This window comes from Leucoraja erinacea, chromosome 9, assembly GCF_028641065.1.
Source record: "Leucoraja erinacea ecotype New England chromosome 9, Leri_hhj_1, whole genome shotgun sequence".
NCBI lineage: Eukaryota > Metazoa > Chordata > Chondrichthyes > Rajiformes > Rajidae > Leucoraja > Leucoraja erinaceus.
In genome coordinates, this window is record NC_073385.1 from 47,639,887 (window position 1) to 47,667,750 (window position 27,864).

At 43.2% G+C, this 27,864-nt stretch overlaps 1 protein-coding gene across 1 annotated transcript; it reads left to right on the forward strand.

Annotated features, from left to right (window-relative positions):
- Positions 1–10,732: 10,732 nt before the first annotated feature.
- On the forward strand, positions 10,733–27,534 carry thbs1b (thrombospondin 1b). The gene is made up of 22 exons (XM_055640738.1): positions 10,733–10,948; positions 11,055–11,142; positions 11,298–11,848; positions 12,211–12,286; positions 12,903–13,096; positions 13,196–13,324; positions 14,504–14,597; positions 15,814–15,990; positions 16,767–16,943; positions 17,070–17,243; positions 17,388–17,515; positions 17,603–17,755; positions 18,528–18,746; positions 19,632–19,739; positions 20,286–20,445; positions 21,004–21,122; positions 21,527–21,761; positions 21,907–22,134; positions 23,185–23,456; positions 24,431–24,528; positions 25,068–25,207; positions 25,496–27,534. Exons 2-22 carry the CDS (start codon positions 11,076–11,078, stop codon positions 25,501–25,503), a joined length of 3,507 nt encoding a protein of 1,168 aa, XP_055496713.1. The 5' UTR covers positions 10,733–10,948; positions 11,055–11,075; the 3' UTR covers positions 25,504–27,534.
- Positions 27,535–27,864: the final 330 nt, after the last annotated feature.

Sequence of the window (27,864 nt, forward strand, 5' to 3'; positions counted from 1 at the left end):
AGTGTCCGGCAACCGGGAGATCAGGTTGGTTTACGCGGGCTGAGAGAAGGTGTTCCATGAAACGATCGCCGTGTCTGCGTTTGATCTCGCCGATGTATGACCGCATCTTGAACAGCAGATACAATAGATGAGGTTGGAGGAGGTGCAAGTGAACCGTTGCCTAACCTGAAAGGACTGTCAGGATCCCTGGACAGAGTCGAGGAAGAAGGTATAGTGACAGGTGTTGCATCTTCTGCGTTTGCATGGGAAGGTACCTGGGTAGGGGGTGATTTGGGTGGGAAGGGATGAGTTAACCAGGGAGTTGTGGACGGAACGGTCTCTGCAGAAGGTGGATATGAGTGGAGATGGGAAAATGTGGCTCGTGGTGGGATCCGTTGGAGGTGGCTGAAATTTCAGATTATGTGTTGTATGCGACGGCTGATGGGGTGGAAGGTTAGGACTAGGGGGGACTCTGTCTCTGTTGCGACTAGGGGGAGGGGGAGCAAGGGCAGAGCTGCGGGGTACAGAGGAGACACGAGTGAGGGCCTTATTTATGATGGGAGAGGGGAACCCCCGTCCCTAACAAATGAGGAATTCTCGGATGTTCTAGTATGGAACGCCTCATCTTGGGCGCAGATGCGGCGTAGAGGGAGGAATTGGGAGTAGGGGATAGAGTTTTTGCAGGAAACAGGGTGGGAAGAAGTGTGGTTGAAATAGTTGTGGGAATCAGTGGGTTTGTAATAAACATCAGTCAACAGTCTATTTCTCGTGATAGAGACCGTGAGATCAAGAAAGGGGAGGGAGGTGTTGGAGATGGTCCAAGTAAATTTGAGTGCAGGATGAAAATTGGTGGTGAAGTTGATGAAGTCCATGAGTTCTGCATGGGTGCAGGAGGTAGCACCGATGCAGTCATCAATGTAACGGAGATAGAGTTTGGGGATAGGGCCAGTGTACGCCTGGAACAGGGATTGTTCAACGTACCCTACAAAGAGGCAGGCATAGCTGAGGCCCATGCGGGTGCCCATAGCTACGCCTTGGACTTGGAGGAAATGGGAGGAGTCAAAGGAGAACTTGTTGAGGGTGAGGACCAGCTCCGCTAGGCAGAGTGTTAGTGGAGGGAAATTGGATGATTCTGAGGTTGAGGAAGAAACAGAGGGCTTTAAGACCTTCCTGGTGGGGGATGGAGGTGTAGTGGCTGAACATCCATTGTAAAGATGAGGGAGTGGGCGCTCGAAAAACAGAAGTGATTAAATAGACAAAGGGCATGTGAGGTATCTTGGACATAGGTCGGGAAAGATTGAATACGTCGCCTGCTTAAGGACTGAACCAGACCCCATTCTGAGTCTGACTTCTGATGAAGGGTCTCGACCCGAAATGTCATCCATTCCTTCTTTCCAGAGATGTTGCCTGTCCTGCTGAGTATTTTTTGCAGTGTGTGCCCATATTCGATCTAAACCTGCATCTGCAGTTCCTTCCTACAACCATTCAGAGTCTGGATGGGTCAGCAACATCACACAAAGTGCATTAAACATTTTTATTTAGTTTAGTTTAGTTTCAAGATACAGCGTGGAAACAGGCCATTCGGCCCACAGCTATCCCCACAGACTAGTTCTATCCTACACACTTGGGACCGTTTACAATTTTACCAAGCCAATTAATCTACAAACCTGTACGACTTTGGAGTGTGGGAGCTCCCGGAGAAAACCCACGCAGGTCACGGGGAGAACGTACAATCTCCGTACAGACTGCACCCGTAGTCAGGATCGAATCCCGGGTCTCTGGTGCTATAAGGCAGCAACTATACCCCTGTGCCACCGTGCCACCCCTATATCTATCCTTTCCAGGCATGTGGTTACGACTGGGAAGGAGAGTATTGTTGTTACCAGTTCCATATGAAGATGAAGTTAGCTAATTTCCTAAAAAGTATGGCAGTCCATTTCTTGCCATTTGATACAAACAAGTGGACAATTCAGAAACGCATTGGCCTGTAATGGGTGTTATTCAAAAGTTAATCCCTGTTAGTGTGTTACCTTTTATTTTCTAAACTACTATAGTGAACTTGTTGGGATCTTGTAATAAATATTTGGAAGATATGCATTTTGATGGGAAGGTTCATAGTTGCGGTTGTTATGTCATAGAGCCATACAGCACGGACACAGGCCCTTCAGCCCATCTTGCCCATGCCGACCAAGATGTTGCATCTACACTAGTCCCAGCTGCCCATGATTGGCCCATGTCCCTCGAGATATTTCCTATTCATGTTTCTGCCCAAATGTATTTTAAATATTGTTATAGTACCTGCCTCAACTACCTCCTCTGGCAGTTCGTTCCATATATCCCCCTCTGTGTGAAAAGTTGCCCCTCGGGTTCTTATTAAATCTTTCCCCTCGCATAGAAAATCTATGTCCTCTGGTTCTTGATTCTCCTACACTGGGAAAAGAATCTGTGCATTCACCCTATTCACCATCTCAAGATCACCCCTCATCCTGCTGCGCTCCAAGTCCTACCCTGCCCACCCTCTTCCTGTATCTCAACCTATCAAGCCCTGGCAACATCCTCATTATTTTTTTCTGCACTCTTTCCAGTTTAACAACATGCTTCCTTTAGCAGGATGACCAAAACTGAATACTATCCTCCAAATACGGCCTCTCCAGTGCTTTGTGCAACAGTATCATAACATACTGACTTCTATAGATGGACACAAAATGCTGGAGTAACTCAGCAGGTCAGGCAGCATCTCCAGGGAAAAGGAATAGGTTACGTTTTGGGTGGAAGCCCCTCTTCACCTGAAATGTCACCTATTTGTTTTCTCAACAGATGCTGTCTGACCCACAGAGTTACTCCAGCATTTTGTATCTATCTTTGGAGTAAACTAGCATCGGTCGTTCCTTTCTACACATCCCAACTTCTACACTTAATATCCTGACTGATGAAGGCCAATGAACTGAAATCCTTCTTGACCACCCTGTCTACCTGTGATATTACTCTCAGGGAACTATGTACATGCACTCTACCACATTCCCCAGGATCCTGCCATTCATTGTAATTTCCAGATTCCAGTGAATGTAATTTCCAGATTTTTTTAAAAATCTGAATTTACGTGTTCAAAATCATAGTTCACTGAGTCTCGAGGGTCTAAGAGTAAACCTAGCAATTATAGACCTGTTAGTTTGACGTCAATGGTGGGAAAATTAATGGAAAGGATACTTGGAGATAATATATATAAGCATCTGGATAAACAGGGTCTGATTAGGAACAGTCAACATGGATTTGTGCCTGGAAGGTCATGTTTGACTAATCTTCTTGAATTTTTTGAAGAGGTCACTCGGGAAATTGATGAGGGTAAAGCAGTGGATGTTGTATACATGGACTTCAGTAAGGCCTTTGACAAGGTTCCTCATGGAAGGTTGGTTAAGAAGGTTCAATGGTTGGGGATTAATGGTTGGGGATTAATGGAGGAGTAGCAAGATGGATTCAACAGTGGCTGAATGGGAGATGCCAGAGAGTAATGGTGGATGGTTGTTTGTCAGGTTGGAGGCCAGTGACTAGTGGGGTGCCACAGGGATCTGTGTTGGGTCCACTGTTGTTTGTCATGTACATCAATGATCTGGATGATGGTGTGGTAAATTGGATTAGTAAGTATGCAGATGATACTAAGATAGGGTGGGGTTGATTGGATAATGAAGTAGATTTTCTGAAAGTCTACAGAGAGAAGAATTTTTATGCCAGTTGGAAGAGTGGGCTGAAAGATGGCAGATGGAGTTTAATGCTGATAAGTGTGAGGTGCTACATCTTCGCAGGACAAATCAAAATAGGACGTACATGGTAAATGGTAGGGAATTGAAGATTGCAGGTGAACAGAGGGATCTGGGAATAACTGTGCACAGTTCCCTGAAAGTGGAATCTCATGTAGATAGGGTGGTAAAGAAAGCATTTGGTGTGCTGGCCTTTATAAATCAGAGCATTGAGTATAGAAGTTGGGATGTAATGTTAAAATTGTACAAGGCATTGGTGAGGCCAATTTTGGAGTATGGTGTACAATTTTGGTCGCCTAATTATAGGAAGGATGTCAACAAAATAGATGTTTAGAGTTTTACAGAAGAGATAAAAATTACTAGAATGTTGCCTGGGTTTCAGCAACTAAGTTACAGAGAGATTCTTGATGAATGTTGAACAAGTTAGGGCTTTTAGTGACATTCTTTGGAACGCAAGCATGGGAAAAAGAAGGTTAACGAAAGACACTTGGGGGGACTTGATAAAGAGACATTCTCTTTAAAATGATGAGAGGGTTACACTAGACAGAGTGACGTGGATTTAGAAGCTACGTTATTTTCCCACTGAGAGTATTTTGGGGAAGATTCAACAACAACTGGGGGACATGACTTGAGAAACTTTATCGATTACAGTTTAATAACAGAAGTTTATTTTGGAAAGGGGTCAAAAACATGAGGGGGAACTTCTGTTTACTCAGAGAGTGGTGGCTGATTGTGGAATGAGCTTCCAGTCCTTTTTTTATTTTTTATTTTAGTTTTTCTTTTTCCTTCTTCCCTCTCTCTATTTCATCTATCCCTTAGCCCCTATCTAGTTATAAAATAGAAAAATGCAAAAAGTATGGAGACAATGTAATAATAACTGACAATATTATCAATTAAAAATGAAAATGAATGTAATTACAAGGAAGGATGTCAATAGAGGAGAGTACAAAAGAGATACTAGAATGTTGCTGGGTTTCCAAACTAAGTTACAGAGAAAGGTTGAACAAATTAGGGCTTTATTCTTTGGAAAGCAGAAGGTTAAGGGGGGATGGTGAGGCATGGTTTTAGGAAGAAAAATGCAAAAAGTATTGGAGACAATGCATGATGTAATAGATGTCGTTTTTAAAAATTAAAAAAATCAACAAAATTGGATTTACTAGAATGTTATATGGAGAAAGGGAAGTTAGGTACGCAGAAGGAGGGTTATGGTCTGAACGCAGGTGTATGGGACTAGGGGAGAATACGTGTTCGGCACGGACTAGAAGGGTCGAGATGACCTGTTTCCGTTCTGTAATTGTTATATGGTTATATGGTTATTGAGGAAGAGATGATTCTGTACATACACAGGAATCTCTGACTCACCAAATACCAAATGTCTAAGATCCAACTATTTGTTGTTTTAAGTGACTCCAAAAATACGAGTGACCTTATTGCCTTTTCACAGGGAATTGGCACCAATAATGTTTTCCTTGCCAGCAGTTACCGCATTGATGTAGTCACATCAATACGACAACAATGGCTTTGTTTGCCATTCATGGTAATCAATCTCTAACACAAAAGTAGGAAATGCTTGAAATTCTCGGCAGATGTGGAGAAAGTGAATCAAAGTTTCAGAAATGTCCAAGGAAGGGTCTCCAAAATGAAATGATGACTCTCCCCACAGACGCTGCCTGACCTGCTGAATATTGTCTGTATTTCCTCATCTTCTTTTTCATTTTCAGAGTCTACGGTTTCTAATAATGAATCCCCAACAATTGCCATCCGCAGACCCTAGCAGATAAGATAGAAAACTCCACCAATGGAAAACTGCGACAACCATTGTTCGAATTTTGTTCTGATTATGCTACATTTACCCAAAAATTTTCAAATTACTCACACACCATGTCATAATTTACAATTTCCAGAAAGGAGTCCAACAAATTTTCAATTCATCACATTGCCTGATTCTATTTTGACCCAGTCATAGATATAACACTTGGTACACAAAAAAGCTGGTGAAACTCAGCGGGTGCAGCAGCATCTATGGAGCGAAGGAAATAGGCAACGTTTCGGGCCGAAACCCTTCTTCAGACCCGGAACGTTGCCTATTTCCTTCGCTCCATAGATGCTGCTGCACCCGCTGGGTTTCTCCAGCTTTTCTGTGTACCTTCGATTCTCCAGCATCTGCAGTTCCTTCTTAAACATAGATTTAACACTTGTTCACTGAAAATAATAATCTGGTAAATTAGGTTGAATTTTACCTCCCATCAACTGTTGACAGTGTCTTTGTTTCTGTACTTTGTAGGAGAAGCCAAGATCTACATATTATCACATTCATTTAGTTTCTTACAAACAATGTGCAAGATCCATAGAAAAGTTCCTCATAATCTAATCTCTCCATCTCTTGCGTCATTTTCCCCTTTCCCATGGTTACAATTGCACATAGTATTTTAAATATAATTGCACCAAAGTTTTATAATGTTTAAGAAGGAACAGCAGATGCTGGAAAATTGACGGTAGACAAAAATGCTGGAGAAACTCAGCGGGTGAGGCAGCATCTATGGAGCGAAGGAAATAGGTGACGTTTCGGGTCGAAATGACCGCAACCCGTCTGAAGAAGGGCCTCGACCCGAAACGTCGTCTGTTTCCTTTGCACAGGGCCGGATTTAGATGAAGAGAGGCCCTAGGCTATTCCACTTGTGAGGCCCCTCCCAATCCCCCACCCCCGCGACGAGAGGAAGATGAAAGAGTGCACCAGATTGACACCGATGTGCAGCCGAGCATGGCCAATGAGATAAGGGCTGGAAAGCTGCACTTTTTATTTATTGCCAGTGCTAGTGTTGAGTTATCGGCTTAAAACACTATTATTCTGAAATGGAGGGCAAGGAAAATTACTGAAGTGTTGTTTAGAGACTACAGTGCGTTGTGACAGCATATGTAAGAACGGCCTATGACAGTGTCAAAAATATTATGCACCAGGCCCATACGAAGCTTTTCAAAAAGGAGGGTGGCATGGCAGGATTACAAAAATGTTATGTGAAATAAGTGCACACAGCGTATATCACAAGCGTGAAGCTGAAACACCCTTGCGACCCGCTTAAGGGCCCTGGAAGTTCTGGGGTTTTAGATGCTCTCTGGTGCATTCTGAGCCTTATTTTGGAGCATTTTTGCACCAATATTTCAGAAATAATTTTGGTTGAGTCAAGAGTAATGAGTGGTTAGAATGGGATGATTGGGGGTCATTGTTGTATACATTTTTTTTTTAAAAATAAAGAATTGAAGCTGTCCTTGTTTTAATAATCAAGTTTTACTGAAAAATGTTTTGTAAGATGTTATAAAGGAGCATGCAAACACTGCAAATAAAATACTGCAAGTTTTTGAGGTAAATAAAACCTTTTTTTAGAAAATGTTTTGTGTGTTGATTTGATTGCCTGTTACGTCAAGTCAAGTCAACTCAAGTTTATTCGTCACATACACATACGAGATGTGCACTGGTCGACTGTGTCAGTGTGTGCACATGAAAAATATGATGCAAAATGAAAGTCGCAAACTATGGAATTCATATTTTTTAATATTGTTATCAAGGAAAAGAAAGCAGTTCCAATTGTTTGATATTATTCATATGGAGAAAATAGACCTTAATTTTGCAATCTCACTAAAGATAATCCCCCTTTCCCTCTCCCCCCTCCTCTACCCCCCCCCTCTCTCTCTCACCCACATCTCTCTCTCACCACTCCCTGCCTTCTCCTCTCTCTCTCCCCTCCCCCCTCCCCCCTCTCTCTCCCCCCTCTGTCTTAACCCCCCTTTCCCCCTCTCACATCCCCCCTCTCTCTCTCCCTCCCTATCCCTCTCTCTCTCCCTATCCCTCTCTCTCCCTATCCCTCTCTCTCCCTCCGCTCCCTCTCCCCCTTCCCCTCTCTCTCCCTCTCCCCCCCCCCCCCCCCCCCCCCCCTTCCCCCCCCCCCCGGCCCAGAGAAACGGGCACGCCCGCAACATAATATTCCACTACTTACCTAGAGTAGACACGAGGCATCAAGGTGATTGTGTGGAGTGCAAATGAGATCTGAACCCACCCGGGGCCACTGCGCGGAGAGACAGCATCATTTTGCGTTGCGACTGTGTCACCGGCTCCCCCCAACTGCGCAGGCACGGATGGTCCCAATTTTCCCCCCAAAACCTCCAGCGGGCCAGAACCAGAATTTCGGGTAATTTCCGTCAAAGTGGAAACGCTGATAGCGCTTGAATTTTTTGTTTCTCGGGATTTTTTTACTATGGGAAAAAAACACCTTGGCCAGAGGCCCCATAGATTTTGAGGCCCCAGGCTTCAGCCTATGAAGCCTATGGGTAAATCTGGCCCTGCCGAGGCCCCCCTAGATCTAGAGGCCCTAAGCTTAAGTTTGTGAAGCTTATAGGGTGATTTCACCAAAGGTCAAATGAGCGTAGATCCCCCCTCACGTGACCGAAAATTTTAACTGGAGGACATATGTCAGATCGGTACATGTAAGTGAATGGGGAAACACGCACTTTCCCACCCGTTAAAAACATGGAAAACGGCTGATTTTTGAGCTGAAAATTTTCTGTGCTAGTCGGGGTGACCCTGAAGCACAGCGACCTAAATTGTCAGGCAAAAAAAAAGATAGAAAGTAAGGTAATTACAAGAGGGAACCGAAGGTAGAAAGCAGCGGAAGTGAACAGCTGACATTTGCCGTGGAGATTTTAAGATCCAAAATATCGGGAATTATCGCGTTTGCTCGCTGAATTTCATCAAAAGTAAGGTATTATTAGCTTACTTTTGATGAAATTCAGCGAGCAAACGTGTTCCGCTGCTTTCTACCTGCACAGAAAATTTCAGCTCAAAAATCGGCCGTTTTCCATGTTTTTAACGGGTGGGAAAGTGCGTGTTTCCCCATTCACTTACATGTACCGATCTGACATATGTCCTCCAGTTAAAATTTTCGGTCACGTGAGGGGGGATCTACGCTCATTTGACCTTTGGTGAAATCACCCTATACGTAAATCCAGCCCTGCCCACGCATCTCCCTCAAACTTTGCCCCTCTCAACTTAAAGGTATGCCCTCTAGCCTTTGACATTTTCAGCCCTGTTGGAGGTATACGTTGAGAGAAAGCTGAGTTGTACATGCTAGGGTAGGGTCATTTCCAGGGAGCACGCATTTAGTGCTGGCAACATTCCTCACTCCACATTCACACACACACACACACACACCTGTCCTTCACACCAGGTGGCTGCATACACACATTCATGGATAGACATACAATGATGGGAGGGACACCAATCTGCTCATTGCCAATGTGGCATGTGAATCGAGCCAACCAGAGGCATTTAAGAGGGGTTACTTGGGGACATCGATACACTGTGAACTATTTACTTGCTCTCCCCTTAGCCCCATTCACTCCATTACTATTGTCCGCACCAACACTTGGCTGGAAAGAAAAGTCTCTGTGCTTCTGTCGAGATTTGTAACCTCTTGACAAGGTTTTAAGTAGGACAAGATATTCACACATACTGTGGAGTAAAAGTGTTTGCCTTTGGTAAACATTTCTGCATGGTACGATTAATCCTCCTATGTGCGGGTCGGCGAGTGCATAACGGCGCTCAAAAACCCATCTGCATGTGATCATATTTTGAAGGAAGGAATTACATTGAGAAAAGGTTTGCCTGCGCATAAGACTTGGGGATAAGTGTTCGACGCGGGGCATGGATACAGTGGGAAGAGGGGGTGGTGGGAGAAGACATACACGCTGCGCCATAACATTCTGATGAAGCAAGTCTGCTCTGGCTCCGTCTCCGGTCCAAGCGCCAAGCAAAAATGCACCGACGTCAAAAACTATTTCCTGAATCAGTTTTCTTCAATGACGTATCGCACAACTGGAAAACCAAATAAGTAGAATAGCAAAGATTTGCAATGTATGTGATTGATTCCAGTTGCGTACGCAGAATTACATATTGCTTGAAACGTGGTTTGCACACCTATAAAGTAAAGGCGATTATAATGTAAAGTTTTTAAGAAGGAACTGCAAATGCTGGAAAATCGAAGGTACACAAAAATGCTGGAGAAACTCAGCGGGTGCAGCAGCATCTATGGAGCGAAGGAAATAGGCAACGTTTTGGGCCGAAACGTTGCCCATTTCCTTCGCTCCACAGATGCTGCTGCACCCGCTAAGTTTCTCCAGCATTTTTGTGTACTTATAAAGTAAAGTTGTTCTGTGATTACGAAATGCATTGAATACTCTTATTTCTTTGTCTGCATTGAATTATTTTTTTTAAAACGTCAAATACAAAGTCCTGTCCAAAGATCCTATAGCAAAGCTTTGCTATAGGATCTTTGGTCCTGTCTGCTCGACGTATGTATCAGGTAGGAACAAAGACAACGTGTAGTGCGAGGCTGGTGAAGTAGGTTTGGGCTCTCGGCGTGAAACGCTCGCACTGTCTGACTCGGAGGTGACTCACTTCACCTCGGGTCAGGCACCCGGGCTCAGCTTTAAATCAGGAGCCGCACTTCCCCCTGCTGGATGCTTACACACGCTGGATGAAACCGCCAATTCCAAGTTTTTGAATTATTCAACACATTCATAATTTACTTGAAAAACACACAAACTTATTGATACATTAAAACTTTTCACAATATTGAACCGCAGTTCGATGATCGAAGACTTAAATAATTCTAAAGCACGATTTTAGTATTGAAATTAAACCTGTGTGATTGTGTGTGTGCGTGTGTGTGTGCGTGCGTGGCTGCTGAAGATGACAGTCTGGGTTAAGGTGAAAATATGGATCAATTGAGCAAGGGCAGAGGCTGGCTCGAATCTTTGGGTAATATTATTTGAGTATTTTGGCTCGGGTCCACTGGAATCCGCCTAATTGCTTTCCTCGGCGCGGTCTGCCTGCCTTTGGAACTGTATCCCTCTTGTTGTGAGGTAACTGAACAAACACAAGCTCGCTTCCTCCCAGGCTGCTGGTGATTGGCAGATGCTGTATGCAAGGAATGCGAGAGGGTATTTAAGGGAACCGCACTCGGGCTCCACGGTAGTAGCGAACTCCAGCATCCTCAGCTTCAAGTGGCAAGCACCGCTTCAAGTGCCCGATCAGTCAGACTACCTACCCGCTCTGCACTAGGAACTCGCTACATTTCGGATTTGCCACTGGCACCTCTTACTTTCCGCGGAATATTTTACAGTGATACCTTCCAATCCATCCGGAGATTACAGGGGTACTGGTTAGTAAACGTTAAACTGTAATAATACGCCAGTTTAAAGTTTAAACCTGATTTCATTGTTTGGAAACTATAAGCGGCTAAACCAAACCCCTTCTTTTTATGCTAGGTAGCGGGACCCTCTACTAAAATGAAGCTTCCACAAGTACTCTTCCTGTTGTTAATGATCGCTGTCTGCTCCACAAAAAAGATTCAGGGTGAGTTGGGGTGCGTTTTCTACACTGGTTGGGACGGGTAAGCGGGCGATTATGTTTTCTGGGTTCCACTGCCCACCTGAAGAATTTAAGATTGAATTTGTCCCCTTCTCCCTCTCCCTCTCCCTCGCCCCGCCAACTCTTTTCTCCCTCCACAGACACGGGAGCGGATGGTGTGTTCGACCTGTTCGATGTCACCGGGCTCACTCGCAAGCACGTTGGGGTGCACATGGTCAGGGGTCCTGAGTCCAACAGCCCAGCTTATAGGATCGTCAACGCCGACATCATCGGGCCGGCCTCGGACACCAGCTTCAGGGACCTGGTCGACCACATCCAGCATGAGAAGGGATTCATCTTCCTCGCCACCCTGCGCCAGATGAAGAAGACGCGCGGTACCTTGGTGGCCATCGACAGCGTGGACGGCACCCGGATCTTCGAGATCCTTTCCAATGGGAAAGCCAACACCCTGGATCTCACCATCACCATCGAGGGCAAGCAGAGCATGGTGTCCATCACCGATGCCCACCTCGCCAATGCCCGCTGGAAGAACCTGACCCTGTTCATTCAGGAGGATGTGGCCACACTCTACGTGGGTTGTGATAAGATCAACCAGGTGGAACTGGAAGAAACCATCCACAAAGTGCTGAAGTACGGCGGCTACAAGCTGAGGCTTGCCAAAGGAGGGAAGGGTCTCGGGAATAACTTCCAGGTATGTACGAGGTGGGGTGGCAACTGAGCTGGTTGCGGACGGACGGACGGACGGTCAGTGGGTGGCGGATAGCGGGGCGGACAAAGACCAGTGAGAGGGAGGTGGGAAACGAGCGGCGCTCACGTTGTGTAGATAGATTGAACACGGCAGAAAGGTGGATGAACATTTGCTTGCAGTGCGCTGAAGCGGCTTGAAAAAGTTGACTTCAGTCAACTAAGAAAGTCCTCTCTTCGTCGATGAGAGCTAACTAACTGCACATAATGTTGGTGAGGGTTCTCAAGTCGGCTTTGCATGCATTCAGTCAGAGGGTGAGTTTTAAAGCTGCTCGCTCCAACGATGTTTGTTCCTTCTTTCTGACACAGGGAGTCCTGCAGAACGTCCGTTTTGTGTTCGGGACTACCACGGAAACCATACTGATGAACAAGGGCTGTTACAGTTGTAAGTATTTGACACGGACCAGTCGACCTCTTCCATGCGCGCCGTTCGCCTAATTGTTTGCCGTGTTGCCGCCACACTTTGATCTGCAGTCCGTGAGCCGCCTTGTACATTGCCCAAACTGGCCAGCTCTGGGCATGTTGTTAGATCAAAGGCCAGTATATGGAGCTTGATCAAACTCTATATTCTGGAGACGCAAGAAACCGCAGATGCTGGAGACTTGAACAAAACCCCAAAGTGCTGGAGTATGTATATCCGCGTCTGTGGAGGGTTGGGACTCTTCTTGAGACTGATAGTTGTAGGGAGGAGAGAAAGCTGGAAACGACGCTAGGGGGACAATTGCGAGACGAGTCGTGCATTCCATCAGTGAATCCGAGCCTGGGCTTGTGGTAGTTAATAAATGCTGGAGTCCAGGTTCATCCTGTGAGAAGTGTGAGTGTGTGAATCTGATATATGGACCCGACACCAAGTTTTCCGTTGAGACCTACAAAAAAAAGACATTGCGTTGGCTTTGCTGAAGTGTTTTTTTTTTCTTTGGTTTCCACCGTGTTTTACCCTTATTGAATTGGCTTAGCCATTTGACATTGTATTTGACATTGCCTTCGACCTTCTCTTCCAGCCACACGCGGAATAGTGTCTTTACCAAATGGGGGTTCCGAAAGCCCAGCGATCAGGACCAACTTTTATGGGCACAAACCCAAGGATCTCCAGACGATCTGCGGCATCTCCTGCGAGGAGCTATCCAACATGTTCACTGAACTTCAAGCTCTTCGGACCATGGTCACGCAGTTGGTAAACAACGTCCAAAAACTGGTAAGAAAAGTAAAATTATTCGGAGTTTTTTTTGTGGGAGGGGAGTTGCCCTTTAAGTCTGCAGGTATTTATAATTAACTCCATTTGCTCCGCCTTCAGACTGCAGAGAATGAAGTGATTGCGAAAACCATTGGGATCAGACCTATTGGAGCGTGTGTTCACAATGGCATGACCTACAAGGACAAGGATCAGTGGAAGGTGGACAACTGCACTGACTGCACCTGCCAGGTAAAAGCATGCAATCGCAGACGCCAGTCTCAATGTCACTGCCTTTAATTTTCTAAATGAAAGTCCCCAAAATGTTTGTGAGTAAAATGACTGAAGCAACCATTTAAACCAAAATGGTATTGCTTGAAGAAAAATTAAGTAATTCAGAGATGACTTTAGACTTTAGAGATATAGCATGGGAACAGGTCGAGACCACACCGACCAGCGATCACCCAGTACACTAGCGCTATCCTACACACACTAGGGACAAAGTACAACGGCCAATTAGCCTATAAGCCTGTATATTTTTGGAGTGTGGGAGGAAACCAGAGCATCCGGAGAAAGCCCACACGGCACAGGAAGAACATACAAACTTGTACAGACAGCACTGGTAGACAGGATCGAACCCGGGTCTCTGGCGCTGTAAGGCAGCAATTTTACCGCTGCGCCACCGTGCCGCACTTAGCTCTGTGCGGCCCTTAGCCATGCTGCTTATGCTCCCAGATGAAAATCTACAGGTTTAGCAGGAGCCAGCTATTCATGAGAAGCAGCTCCAGCCATAATGTACCATGAGAAGTTCTTAAAAAATAAATACCCATAGTGTTGGCTACGTGGATTGTTTATAAGTATGAAATGGTTTATTAGTCTTTGTGTTCTGCAGCATTGGAGTGTGTGCAGGGAAACTCCATCTGTCAATTCCCTGGAGGACTGAGGAGGGGAGGGGGGGGGGTGGCGGCAGTGCCAAATATCAGCATTTTTATATTAGCTTGGAACTAAATTAAAACTCCAGCTCTCCCAAAAGAAGTTGACGTTCTCATTTCTATGGAAGCAGCTTTAACAGTTTTGTTCCAGTAGGCTTCCAAATAATGATGTTAATCACCAAGAGTATGTCAGATGGACACATCAAGCGCACTATTTCCAAAACATTCATTAGTAAGTTGTGTGCTTGCTGGCGCCCAATATACAGAAAGACTTCCATGCAGTTCCTGTAGTCACCCCGCATTCCCTTTCTGTCACATGACATCACTCTGTCTCCAGCACGCTCCAACTGAAGGCCAAAGCAACTCGTAATGCACACTTGGGAAATAAAAACACACATTTTAACCAGCTGGTATTGTATTTGCTCAGTCAGACACTTGTTCACAAACATTTGTTGTCCCTGACGTTGCTTGCTAACCTTATGTCTTTTCTTCTTTTCAGTCCTCCGTCACTTTTTGCCAAAGGATCTCCTGCCCCACTGTATCCTGTTCCGACGCGGTGGTCCCAGATGGGGAATGCTGTGCCCGATGCCCATGTACGTGATATTAACCTGAGTTATTATATGAAACCATAAGTTAGGTATGAGTACAGGAGGTTAGAGCTGGTGGGAGACAACATTAAAAGTGATCGACATTAGCTGAATTCCATTTTGAATGAATGTAGGCATAAAATGCTGGAGTAGCTCAGCGGGACAGGCAGCATCTCTGGATAGAAGGAATGGGTGACGTTTCAGGTCTTAACCCTTTAATTAATGATACTTTATTGCCACATGTACATGAGTACACTTGCCCATGCTGCAATATGTTCATAAATCATAGGAGGAATAGTAGGCCATTCAGCCCATCGAGTCTACCCCGCCTTTCAATCATGGCTGATCTATCCTTCCCTCTCAACACCATTCTCCTGCTTTTATAACCCTTGACACCCTTACTAATAAAGAACCTGTATTGGATAGAATTGGGAGTCATTTATAAAACAATACCATGAATATTTCTATAGTGACATCCCCAGCAGAAATGCTGCATACATGAAACATGGGAACATAATTGGAGTGAAGGTTCCACTTGAAATAGTGTCTAATTTCTGCAGATCAATCATACTCTGATTTGAATAATCCCTAACTTTTCAGAAATGATGAAAATTACTTAATATTTACTGTGAAAGTTTGGCTTCTCCATGAACTACAGATATTGTGGATTGAATCTAGATGTAATTCAAAAACAAGATGTTTCTGCTGCTGTTAGTAGCTGGCACAGAGGCACAGTGGTAGAGTTGCTGCCTCACAGTCCCAGAGACCCGGGTTCGATCCTGACTACAGGTGCTGTCTGTGTGGAGTTTGTACGTTCTCCCTGTGACAGCATGGGTTTTCTCTGGGTGATCCAGTTTCCTCACACATTCCAAAGATGTGTGGGTTTGTAGGTTCATTGGCTTTTGTAAATTGCAAAACTGGGATAACATAGAACTAGTATTTAGTCTTGTTTTGGTTCATTAGTTTAGTTTAGTTTATTGTAGGTACTGGAGGTACAGTGAAAGCATTTTATGTATGGGTGATTGTTGGTCTGCACGGACTCAATGGGCTGAAGGGCCTGTTTCCATGCTGTTTCTCTAAACCAAACACAAGGTGCCAGAGGTTCAGGAAAATAATTTAGCAGACTTTATTACTTATAGTTTATACACTGGTTGATGATATTCCAGATGATATACCTTTCATTTTTTGAGACTGCATTTAACATATGCTTAACTTCCGACAGCATTTCCCAATGAATCCGAGGCTGGCTGGTCTCCGTGGTCTGAATGGACTCATTGTTCCGTCACCTGTGGGATTGGAACACAGCAGCGAGGCCGGTCCTGTGACCGGATTAACAACGACTGTCACGGGACCTCTGTTCAGACCCGCAGTTGCCATTTGGAAGAATGTGACAAGAGATGTAAGTTTTCTTTCCAAACTCCCACCCCTCCTCTCCACCACAGTCTTGCTTGCAATGTGTCAAGGCAATACGATGTCAGGGGTGAACGTTAGACATAAACACACTTGCTCTTGCAGGTGCATGGTTATGTTTCTTCCCTCTTGCACAGAGCACAGACCTCGGCTAACGAAACTGAGCAAGCTTGGGAAATGTTTCTTTACAAAGCAAACTGAATATGCTCTGGCCAAGTTTTACTGTGCAAAATGTCAGCTGACAGTCTCACAGAGAAATGGAGTAAGAATGATCAATATAGCCAAATGTAGTGCTCTATAAAATGGGTATCAAAGTATTACTATAATGACACGCATCTTAACTTGTACTTCTATAGAATGCTGCTTTAATTCTTAAATATAGTTCACTTCCTACTGAACCTAAGGGCGGCCCAAGTGGCACAGCGGCAGAATTTCCGCCTCACAGTGCCAGAGACCTAGGTTCGATCCTGGCCTCCGATGCTGTCTGTGTGGAGTTTGCACGTGGGTTTTCTCGGGGTGCTCCAGTTCCCTCCCACATCCCAAAGATGTGCAGATTTGTAGGTTAATCGGCCTCTGCAAATTGCCCCTAGTGTGTAGGATAGAACTAGTGAAAGGCTAATCGATGGTCAGCATGGAGTCGGTGGGCCGAAGGGCCTGTTTCCATGCTGTATCTCTAAACTAAACTATATCTCTATAACTAAATTGAGATAGTGAGCGGCCCACTGATCTAACAATGATGTTGATATTTTATCTCTTCTGTTCCAGTCAAGCAAGATGGTGGTTGGAGTTATTGGTCACCTTGGTCTTCTTGCTCAGTGAGCTGTGGTATTGGAGTGATCACTCGAATCCGCCTGTGTAACTCGCCAATGCCACAAATGGGCGGCAATGAATGTGTGGGGAAGAAGAGAGAAACCGAAAAATGTGAACAGGTCCAATGCCCAAGTGAGTATTTGCTCAGAGTGCACGGCCTTGCACTTGTGTCATTATTGATCAAACCTCGTACGTGCCAAGAAGTTGAACACAATCTTGAAAACATGTAACCGTGCAAACATTCCTTTTGTTCTGTAGTTGATGGAAGGTGGGGTGTCTGGTCACCTTGGAACAGCTGTACCATTACCTGTGGAGGAGGAATACAGAAGCGCACACGTCTTTGTGACAGTCCGGCACCCAAGCATGGAGGCAAGAAATGTGTGGGTCAACCTCGAGAAACACAGCTTTGCAATAAGCTAGAGTGCCCAATTGGTAAGCTTGCAAATTGGTCCACAGTTCAAAAACATTAATAAAGTAGTGGTCTTTACTTTATTCCAACTAAGTGTCTTTACTGTATTTTTACACACCTGTCAACAAAGAGTCAATGGTTCATGTGCAAATCCACCTATATTACAGACGGATGTCTATCCAATCCATGCTTTGCTCAAAGCAAATGTACCAGCTTCCCTGATGGCTCCTGGAAGTGTGGACCATGTCCCTCTGGTTATAAAGGAGATGGTATTCACTGCAAGGACATTAATGAAGTATGTATTTACTAGATTTCAGTCGTACCTGTACATTTTATGCATTCAGAATTCTTAGCGGGATATTAATTTTTAAATCTCTTGCAGTGTGTGGAGGTGCCTGACACCTGCTTTCAGGTCAATGGAGAGCACAGATGTGAAAACACAGTCCCAGGATACAACTGCTTGCAATGCCCCGCACGGTACACTGGTAATCAACCATTTGGCAGGGGCATCGAGGAGGCTACAAATAACAAGCAGGTGAGGTTAAAATTAAAATGTAATGGTGTTTAATCAGGGCAACTTCTTTAGTTTTCAAGAAATGTCCATGCATCCATACAATATAAATTATCTGTAAGACAAGATATAACCAGAATTTGGGCCCCATATCAGAGGAAGAATGTGCTGGCTTTGCAGAGGGTCCAGAGGAGGTTTGCGAGAATGATCCCAGGGATGATTGGGTTAAAATATGATGAACGTTTGATGGTACTGGGCCTGTACTTACAGGAGGAAGAAGAGGGTCCTCATTGAAACTTACCGAATAGTGAAAGGCCTAGATAGAGTGGATGGGGAGAGGATGTTTCCACTAGTGGGAGAGTCTAGGGCCAGAGGCCATAGCCTCAGAATAAAACGACATACCTTTAGAAAGGAGACGAAAGGGAATGTATTTAGTCAGACGATGGTGAATCTGTGGAATTCATTGCCGCAGAAGGCTGTGGAGGCCAATGGATATTTTTAAGCTGAGGATTGACAGGTTCTTGATTAGAGATGCAAAATGCTGGAGTAACTCAGCGGGTCAGGCAGCATCTCTGGAGAGAAGGAATGGGTGAGGTATGGGTGTCAGGGGTTATAGGGAGAAGGCAGAAGAATGGGGTTGAGAAAGAAAGCTAGGTCAGCCATGATTGAACGGCAGAGTAGACTTGTTGGGCAGAATGGCCTAATCCTGCTCCTACAACATGAAGTATTGCAAAGGAAAGGTGTGATTTACGTGAGCAGCAAGTGATCAGACAATATGTGTTTTTTATGTACAAAGGTCTGTGAGCCACGAAACCCCTGCAAAGACAAGACAAACAACTGCAATAAACATGCCAAGTGTATTTACCTGGGTGTCTTCAGTGAGCAGATGTTCCGCTGTGAATGTAGGCCTGGTTTTGCTGGCAACGGCATTATCTGTGGAGAAGATACTGATCTGGATGGCTGGCCAAATAAAGATCTCACTTGTGTTGCCAATGCAACTTACCACTGCAAAAAGGTAAACTCATTAACCTGTCTCCTTAGATCTGACATTGTGCTTCAGTCCATATGTCATGTAACATAGTGTATAGCCTAGACTTTATCTTGCACTAAACGTTATTCCCTTTATCCTGTTGTACACTGTGGATGGCTTGAATGTAATCATGTATAGTTTTTTCGCTAACTGGATAGTACGCTACAAAACAGCTTTGGGATGGCAGGGTGGCATAGTGGTAGAGTTGTTGCCTTACAGCGCTAGAGACCTGGGTTCGATCCCGACTACGGGTGCTATCTGTACGGAGTTTGTACGTTTTTCCCCGCGTGGGTTTTCTCCGGGTACTCCGGTTTCCTCACACATTCCAAAGACATACAGGTTTGTAGGTGAATTGGATTTGGTAAAGTTGTAAATTGTCCCTAGTGTGCAGGATAGTGTTTGTGTACGGGGATTGCTGGGCAGCATGGACTCAGTGGGCTGAAGGGCCTGTTTCTGCGCTGCATCTCTAAACTAAAGTTTACACCGTACCTTGGTTCACATGACAATAAACTAAACTAAAACGTAGACTTTATACTTGGAGCAGAAAGCATATTGAAGTAACACAAATTTGAGGAATGAAAATTATGAAATTATCTCGCCAGTTAATGATGTAATGAATCTGTGTAATGACATGAAAAGGACAGGGTGTGGTTCATATATAAAACTTCTGTCAGTCTGTCAATTAGAATTAGTTATAATTGTCTGTTCTGCTTGGATGTTCAAACCCATAACATTCTTGTTAGGCAGCTGTTTTTTTTAAAAGGAATCAATCTGAAAACATTAATTCCCCTCGCAGCATCTTTCTGAAATTAAATTGACAGATATTTTGTTATTTTGCACATCTGAAATGCCACACTTCTTGATTTGTAGGATAACTGCCCATTCCTCCCCAACTCTGGACAAGAAGACCACGATAAAGATGGAGTTGGAGATGCCTGCGATAAGGACGATGATAATGATGGCATTCCAGATGAGAATGTAAGTTTTGAATGAAAGATATTCTACACCACGCCATTCTGTGAGGACAGACAATACTAAAGAAAAACACACTTTGCCCTATGACATTAATTCCGAGGGGTGGGGGGGGGGGGGGGGGGGGGGGAGGGGAATAATGCGCAGAATGAAAACAAGATTCACAGGGAGCTCTGTATTTTGAACACATAACACAGAGTTGACAAAACTGTCTGGGCCTCATCTCGGGTACCTGCCAAACCCATTTGCAAAGTGCAATGTCATTTAAAAGGGTGGTTTTCCTCTGACTCAATAGGCTTTTGTGTTTTCATAACCACATACGCACAGGCAGATTCTGTGAGACAGTAACAACTTCACAAGCAAACACTAGCTATTTAGGCAATGTGACACCTGTGTGTCCAAAAAATGCCTCGCTGGATTTCATTTCAATAATGGAGTGTTTGGAAGAACACTTTTCCAAATTGAATTGAAGTATTTTGTATTTGAGTGGGCATTGGGCTTTCCTTTTGTTTAAAATGTATATTTCAACCTGCTCATGAAACTGCTTTTCAGGACAACTGCCCATTCTTGTTTAACCCTCGCCAATATGATTATGATCGGGATAATGTTGGAGACCGCTGTGACAACTGCCCGTACGACCATAACCCTGACCAGACAGATACTGATGGAAATGGGGAAGGAGATGCCTGTGCCATTGATATTGATGGAGATGGTAAGAATGCTTGACCTGCAAGTTGAAGACCACAGTAATGCCTTAACATTAGTAATTAATCACCAAGGAGATCATATAGCCCAGCCTGTATACACTGGCTGTTCAATACAACCATCTAGTTGGTTCCATTCTTCCACTTTTCCAGCACCACTCTTGCCTGTTTTTTTCTCAAGCATTTTTCCAATTCCATTTCCTAAGTAATCATTGAATTTACATCCACCAAGCTATTAAACAGTGCACACAAGATCACAATACAATTCTTTCCATCTCATTGTTGTGTTTGCCAATTACCTTGTGTAGTGGTTATCAACCTTTCTGTAAATTATGACTCTTTATCCTTATTCGTGCAACCTAAAACGAATGAGAAATTTTGAAATGGCTCAGAATGTCTTCTTAGTGTTTGCTTTCCCCCAGAGAAGCAAACTAGTTTCATTAAGTCACTTCCTCGTAATCTTATCTGTTGTAAGGAAGACAATCTCAATTGAAGTTTGGTTTATAATAGCATAAACCAAGTGATAAAACATTTATCCTAATACTACAATATTTTTTACTTTCCAGGCATTTTAAATGGGAAGGACAACTGTCCATATGTATATAATGTTGACCAGCGGGATACAGATTTAGATGGTGTTGGTGATCAGTGTGACAACTGCCCACTGGAACACAATCCAGATCAAGTAAGTTTTTTTAAATAATGCACACCAATGAATGCACTACTGTAATAGTAGAATATTTTGATAAAATATTCTTTCAAAATTGCTCTAATGTTGTTTACTGCTTTAAGTAAAGCACAAATATCTTAAATTATAAAAGGGATATGGGCCAAATTTAGGCAGACAGGCTTAATATAGTCGGGGTATCTTGGTCAGCATGGGGAAGTTGGGCCAAAGGGACTGTTTCCCTGCTGTATGTCTCTCATCCTGTTTTGCATTGCAAATATACATTTGGGTTGTGCTTGTGCAAGGACTGTTTCATCATCAGTGATATTTTTGGTGATGCCTATATTTAGTTATACAAAATGTTTATTCAATGACCAGAGCTCTCCAATGTGGACTAATATGGATCTGTTACCCAATTCCAGGCTGATTCCGACTCTGACCTTGTGGGTGACAAATGTGACAACAATCAGGATATCGATGAGGATGGTCACCAGAACAATCTGGACAACTGTCCCTACATTCCCAATGCCAACCAGGCCGACCACGATAAGGACGGCAAGGGTGATGCCTGCGATTTCGATGATGATAATGATGGTATTCCTGATGACCGGGATAACTGCAGATTGAAATTTAATCCCAACCAAACTGATTCTGATGGTAAGAGTAAACATTACACGTTGATACAATGCTTATTTGCTTCATTCATTTTAAACTGGGTGAGAGAGAAATAAATAATGGAAACTAATGGGGGAAATACTTTTCAATGGATACTTTTACGAAAGATATTACTTCTTTTATTCAGGTGATGGTCGAGGTGATGCTTGTAAGGATGATTTTGATGGAGACAATATCCCGGATATCTATGACGTCTGTCCTGAAAACGTTGACATCACGGAGACTGACTTCCGCAAATTCCAAATGGTACCGCTGGATCCAAAGGGAACGTCCCAAACTGACCCCAATTGGGTGGTCCGACATCAAGGCAAAGAGTTGGTGCAGACTGTTAACTGCGATCCTGGCATTGCTGTTGGTGAGTGTTGAGCTGAGCCAAACAGCATCAAATTAACTATGTTGCCAGAGTGGGTGGGAAAACAGGGATTCTTCATGCCAAAGGCACTCGAGCCAAATGCAGCTCTGGGTTTTATTTAAAATATTTTAGCAAAACACAGATTACATTGAGGTAGGGGCGGCATGGTGGCGCAGCGGTAGAGTTGCTAGCTTATAGCACCAGTGAACTGGGTGCTGTCTGTACAGAGTTGTACGTTCTCCCCGTGACCTGCGTGGGCTTGCTCTGGGAGCTCCGGTTTCCTTGAACACTCCAAAGACACAGCTGTTGTAGGGAACTTGGCTTGGTAAAAAATTGTTAAATGTCCTTAGTGACTGTAGGATAGTGTTAGTGTGCGGGGATTGCTGGTCAGCTCAGGTGGGCTGAAGGGGCTGTTTCCGCACTGTATCTCTAAATTAAACTAAACTAAACATGTATAGGGATGGCAATAAGCACACTCGAATTCTCGCCTCCTCCGAGTTGGGTTAAAGGAGAAAGGACAGAAGCCTCTGAGGAATTATCAGTAGCAGGCCGAAGGTATTTTTTTTCTATGGGCTGTCTGAAGTCACCAGCTACCTCGGACAATGGATAGGGTACAGCTCACATGACATCTGCTCCGCTCAGTTAATCTCAGACTTTAGATTGGCCGAAGGCATTTATTTGCATTTTTAAGACAACCTTTCTTTCTTGTCCAGTTGGCCAGACAGCTCTGCTATTTTGAGTTGTGCTTGAATATGGTCTTCATCTTCTTCTTTTTGCGTAGGGCGTACACAGCCTAAAGTTGTAGGTCAACTTGTTCTATTTGATTGTGCTTGAATATGGTTTAGGAGGGCCTTTGGTACCTCACGAGCATACCACCACATGTTCCCCCTCTGGGACATTCAGATCAAAAAATCTCCAGACATGCTGCCTGAGCTGCTGAGTTACTGCAGCACTTTGTGTCTATCTTTTCATACATACAACTTATAACATTCAAATTGGAGAGAATAATTAGAGAAATATTTTACTTAAAGGACATTTTTTTTTTTTAACCAGGATATGATGAATTCAATGCTGTCGACTTCAGTGGCACTTTCTTCATCAATACTGAGCGGGATGATGACTACGCTGGGTTTGTTTTTGGATACCAGTCCAGTAGCCGCTTCTATGTGGTAATGTGGAAACAAATCACACAGACATACTGGCTCGATTCACCAACCAAAGCTCAGGGCTACGCCGGACTCTCCATCAAAGTGGTGAACTCTACAACTGGCCCAGGAGAGCACTTGCGTAATGCACTCTGGCACACTGGCAATACAGCAGGACAGGTACAAGAACTTTGGATACAGCTACCAATTATTATGACTCAAATATTTTGGAAACAAAATGTTATTTATGTCTCCCATCACGGGTACAATTTTTTGTGAGGCTACTGCAAAAAATTAGGGTGGTGTGGTAGTGGTGGAGTCGCTGCCTTATAGCGTCAGAGACCGGGGTTCTATCCTGACTATGAATGCTGTCTGTACAGAGTTTGTACGTTTTCCCTGAGACTGCGTGGGTTTTCTCCGGGTGTTCTGGTTTCCTCCCACATTCCAAAGACGTGCTGGTTAATTGGCTTCAGTAAATTGTTCTCGGTGTGTAGGATAGAACTTGTGGAAGGGTGATCGCTGGTCGGTGTGGACACAGTGGGCTGAAGGGCCTGTATCCACGCTGCATCTCGGCACTAAAACTATACCAATTATCCTTCCAAGAGTTTTTGAATCTGAAATCTTTCATTCTTACTTTCCTTGTCAAGGATTAGAGCAGTAATTATAAAATTCAGAAATATATTTCTTCAGTTCTGTTGGGAATAGGAAGGTGCCCTTCAGCCCTTCAAGCCTGTTTTCCATTCATTTAAATCTGCCCTGATTTATTGGGAAAACAAAGAATGGCAAGGAATGGCAATCTAGTTTGCTCTCTCCCATTCTGGAGATGATGGTGTTAATGGCTGAATTATTGACTAATTATAGCAATTAGTCTTCATCAACTCTCAATGGAAACTCCAAAGATGAGAAGGATTGGGTACCTTAGTTTCAAAGTCTGTTTCCCAAGTATAACACCCCTGCCACTTGGATAACTTCAGTAATGTTCTTGATTTAAGCAGCATTAAATTAAAATATATTTAAATTTGCAAGTAGAAACCATCTATGCTTTGTTTAAAAGTTGCAATTACCCTTGGCATATAAAATTCCTCTTACACTGGCTGAATTGTGATGCTATTAGGAAGCAATTAAATAATGCATTTGCTTTTTTTCTTCCTTAGGTTCAAACTTTGTGGCATGATCCCAATAACATTGGCTGGAAGGACAAGGCAGCTTACAGATGGCAACTAACCCACAGACCAAAGACAGGATTCATCAGGTAATTACTTCACAACTGATATTTTCACATCCTACTGTACTATTGATCATGTTGCTTTAAATAAGCACATTGATGTACAAAAGGTGTATGAATCACATGATGGCAGAGGAAATGAGTTTAACCTGGCATCATGATTGGCATAGATACCGTGGGCTGAAGTGTATGTTCCTGTGCTCTGCTGTTCGATGTAAATAACTGGTTAACGTGAAGTTGAGTCACAAGAATAAATTAAGGATTAATAGACACAAAGTGCTGAAGTAACTCAGCAGGTCAGCCTGCATCTCTGGAGAAAAAGGATGGATGATGTTCTGGGTCGGGATCCTTCTTCAATCTGACCCGAAACATCACTCATCCTTTTTCTCCAAAGATACTGCCTGATCCGCTGATTACTCCAGCACTTTGTGTCTATCTTCAGTATAACCCAGCATCTGCAGTTCCTTTCAACACAAATTAAGGATTGAATTAGTTTGGACAGTGGTAAACCCTGCAATAAGTTTTCCTGTACCAGATTAATGAATATGTTTTTGTTCATATTACAGAGTTGTAATGTATGAGGGGAAGAAAATCATGGCAGACTCTGGAGCAATCTATGACAAGACCTTCGCTGGAGGACGATTGGGACTCTTTGTGTTTTCTCAAGAAATGGTTTACTTCTCTGATCTTAAATATGAGTGCAGAGGTAAGATTTATAACTGTATCAATGGAAAAACAGAACGGCCATGTTTGTTAACTAAAGCTTAAGGTTCTGTACATATGTACAAATATGCTTGTTCCTTGTTAACACCACATGGTTAAAGTTAACTAACAAAAGGTGCGAGTAAAAACTTAAATCCTACTTTTATGAATGGGTCATATTGGCAAAATTGTGCAAAAACTAAGGAACAATGCATATGTAATTGTCTTGGATTTAAAAAACAAGCTCCTTCTGGTTTAAATTTTGACTGACTTTGCATTTTTTCCTCCACAGATTCCTAATGTTAACATTCCTTGATGTGGAAATGTTTAAAAAGTTGGTGTTACACCTATCTATTTTCTTGGAACAAATCCTGGGGCCATTGTCTCCTTCTTCCTTGTTTTATTCATGGAAAGCACATGACCTGCATTAGCCGATACAACTCATTGGACGTTATCAACATCAAATACAAGAATTTCTGCAAGAAAATCATTCCCCAGATCACGACTGACTCTACTTAACTGTTTTTCCATTTTTGACCATTTCAAATTGCAATTACATGGAAACAAAAACCTCTTGCATCTGTGAAAAGTTTAACTCGACACGTCATTAACCATATCAGTCCTACTACATCTCATAGCTGGAGGTCCCCTGGAAGGAGATTGCATGCTGCTCATGAGTATCTCTGCTGAGGACTAATATTAAAGAAAGAAATGAGGGCTGTTTTATGGTGAAAGGATAACTGAGGTTTAAATGAAAATAAAGAAGGATTTACAAAAGGGGTGGGAGAACCATTGTAGTTTTTTCTTTATGTGAAATTCATCTGGAAGAAACCATGGAGGAACTATTACCTTTTTTTGTATTGGACCTTTATTTGTTCCTTTTACTAAATGTATTTAGTGTAAATACTTCCAGAATTAGCTAGATGATTACACGCAACATGAGAATCTAATTCCATTGACCCCATCCCACCCCGAATCAGATCAACACAGGCCAGCTCTCCAGATACGTGCTGACCAGGCTGGAAAATGTATCTTCAGGTCTTGTTGCCAGGAAGAAGTATGGAAGATCAAACATAACTCTGGCTCCTTTAGGATAAGATTGCTGTCATCCTGCAACGTTTTGCCCTCAGTGAAGCTAGTCTGATGGCAAGTTGATTTAGAAGAGCAGTCTGTGAGCGTTCTCTTCGATGCTGATACTGGCCACCATGGAGGGAGCTTCTGCTTCAAATACTATGGTTTAAAAAAAAAAAAAGGCGCAAGTAGACAGTTGAGAGACTGCTCTTCTCTTTAACATTTGCCAAAGGGGCAAATCGTTGTGCCTGTAGATATTGATAAAGTCATAAATTATTTATTTTCTTATCCTGGGTGAAATAAGATTGAAGGACACTTTAAAAAGTAAATGCGCAGACTATCCATGAGAGTTTATCATAGTCTTTGTATGCATTCTAAGATTGTAAATACAGTGATTATTTATTAACATTGTTCTATATTAATGCTAGGTAGTTTAGGATTTTTTTCCCTTTGTTTAAACATTATCCCACGGCCCAGGTAAAAGGGCAGCCCATAGGTGAAGCTGAAAGTGGGAGACTCGAGAACGAGCCTGTAATTGTTGTCTTTTGTAGGCTTTTGGGCCTTGTGAGGCAGTTGTCTTTATTCAGCTCATGATAAAGTAGCCCTTTTAGAGCCTAGAACTTTATTTTTCTTCAACCATGTGGTACACATGGGTCTATATGGTTTCCAAAAAGTGAAAAAGGTGAAACTTCTATGTACAAATATTACCTCATTGTTGTTTGATCGATAAGAACCTTTGGATCAAGCAGCGGAAAACCTTGCTCACGTATCTAAAGTCTCTTGAACCTACTGTAGTATAAAAAAGGCTGTGTACATAGTCAAAAATTTATTTTTACAAAAGAAAAAGGTATTGCCCCAGTAAAGAAAGACATGAGAAACAACCAGTTGTCAAACTGGCTGGTGTTCTTTTCCCCCAAAACTAATTGTATGTCATTCCTCTTTTTTAAGGAAAGTGTTTGTATAAATTATTGAGTTTTTCTGTTGCAACTTGTAACTTTAAGCAGGTAAACAAATCTCATTATTTTGTAGATACGCTATTTAAGTAATTTATCAGGAAATGCTACCTAGAGTTAGTGTTTCTGTCGGTATGAAATCTTTTGCACACGGAATTGAAGATGTTGCTTTTTTTACATATTGTTTTTATCAATAGGGGTTGCTTTTTGTTGTACATCTTTCTAACCATTTTGCATTTAAATCTGTTCAAATCAAACCGTGTTGTTTATAACAAACATGAAATGACAATAAAACATATAGAACCAACCTCTTGCTCATTGTGTCATGATTGATAATTTCATCAATTCTGAAGATGTTTTATCCATTGGGTTGTTAAGCACAGGAACAGATCCTTCGGCCCACAATGTCTGTGCAAACATGATGCTCAGACCAACCGTACCTGCCTGCACATAATCCATATCCCTCCATTCCATGCATATCCATTGACTTATCCAAAAGTCTCTAAAAGGTCAGAAATCGTATCTGCTTCCATCAGCAGTGCATTCCAGGCATCCACACTCACTGCATATTTTAAAATAATGATAGAGTGGCACAGCTGGTAAAGTTGCTGTCTCACAGCACCAGAGATCGGAGTTC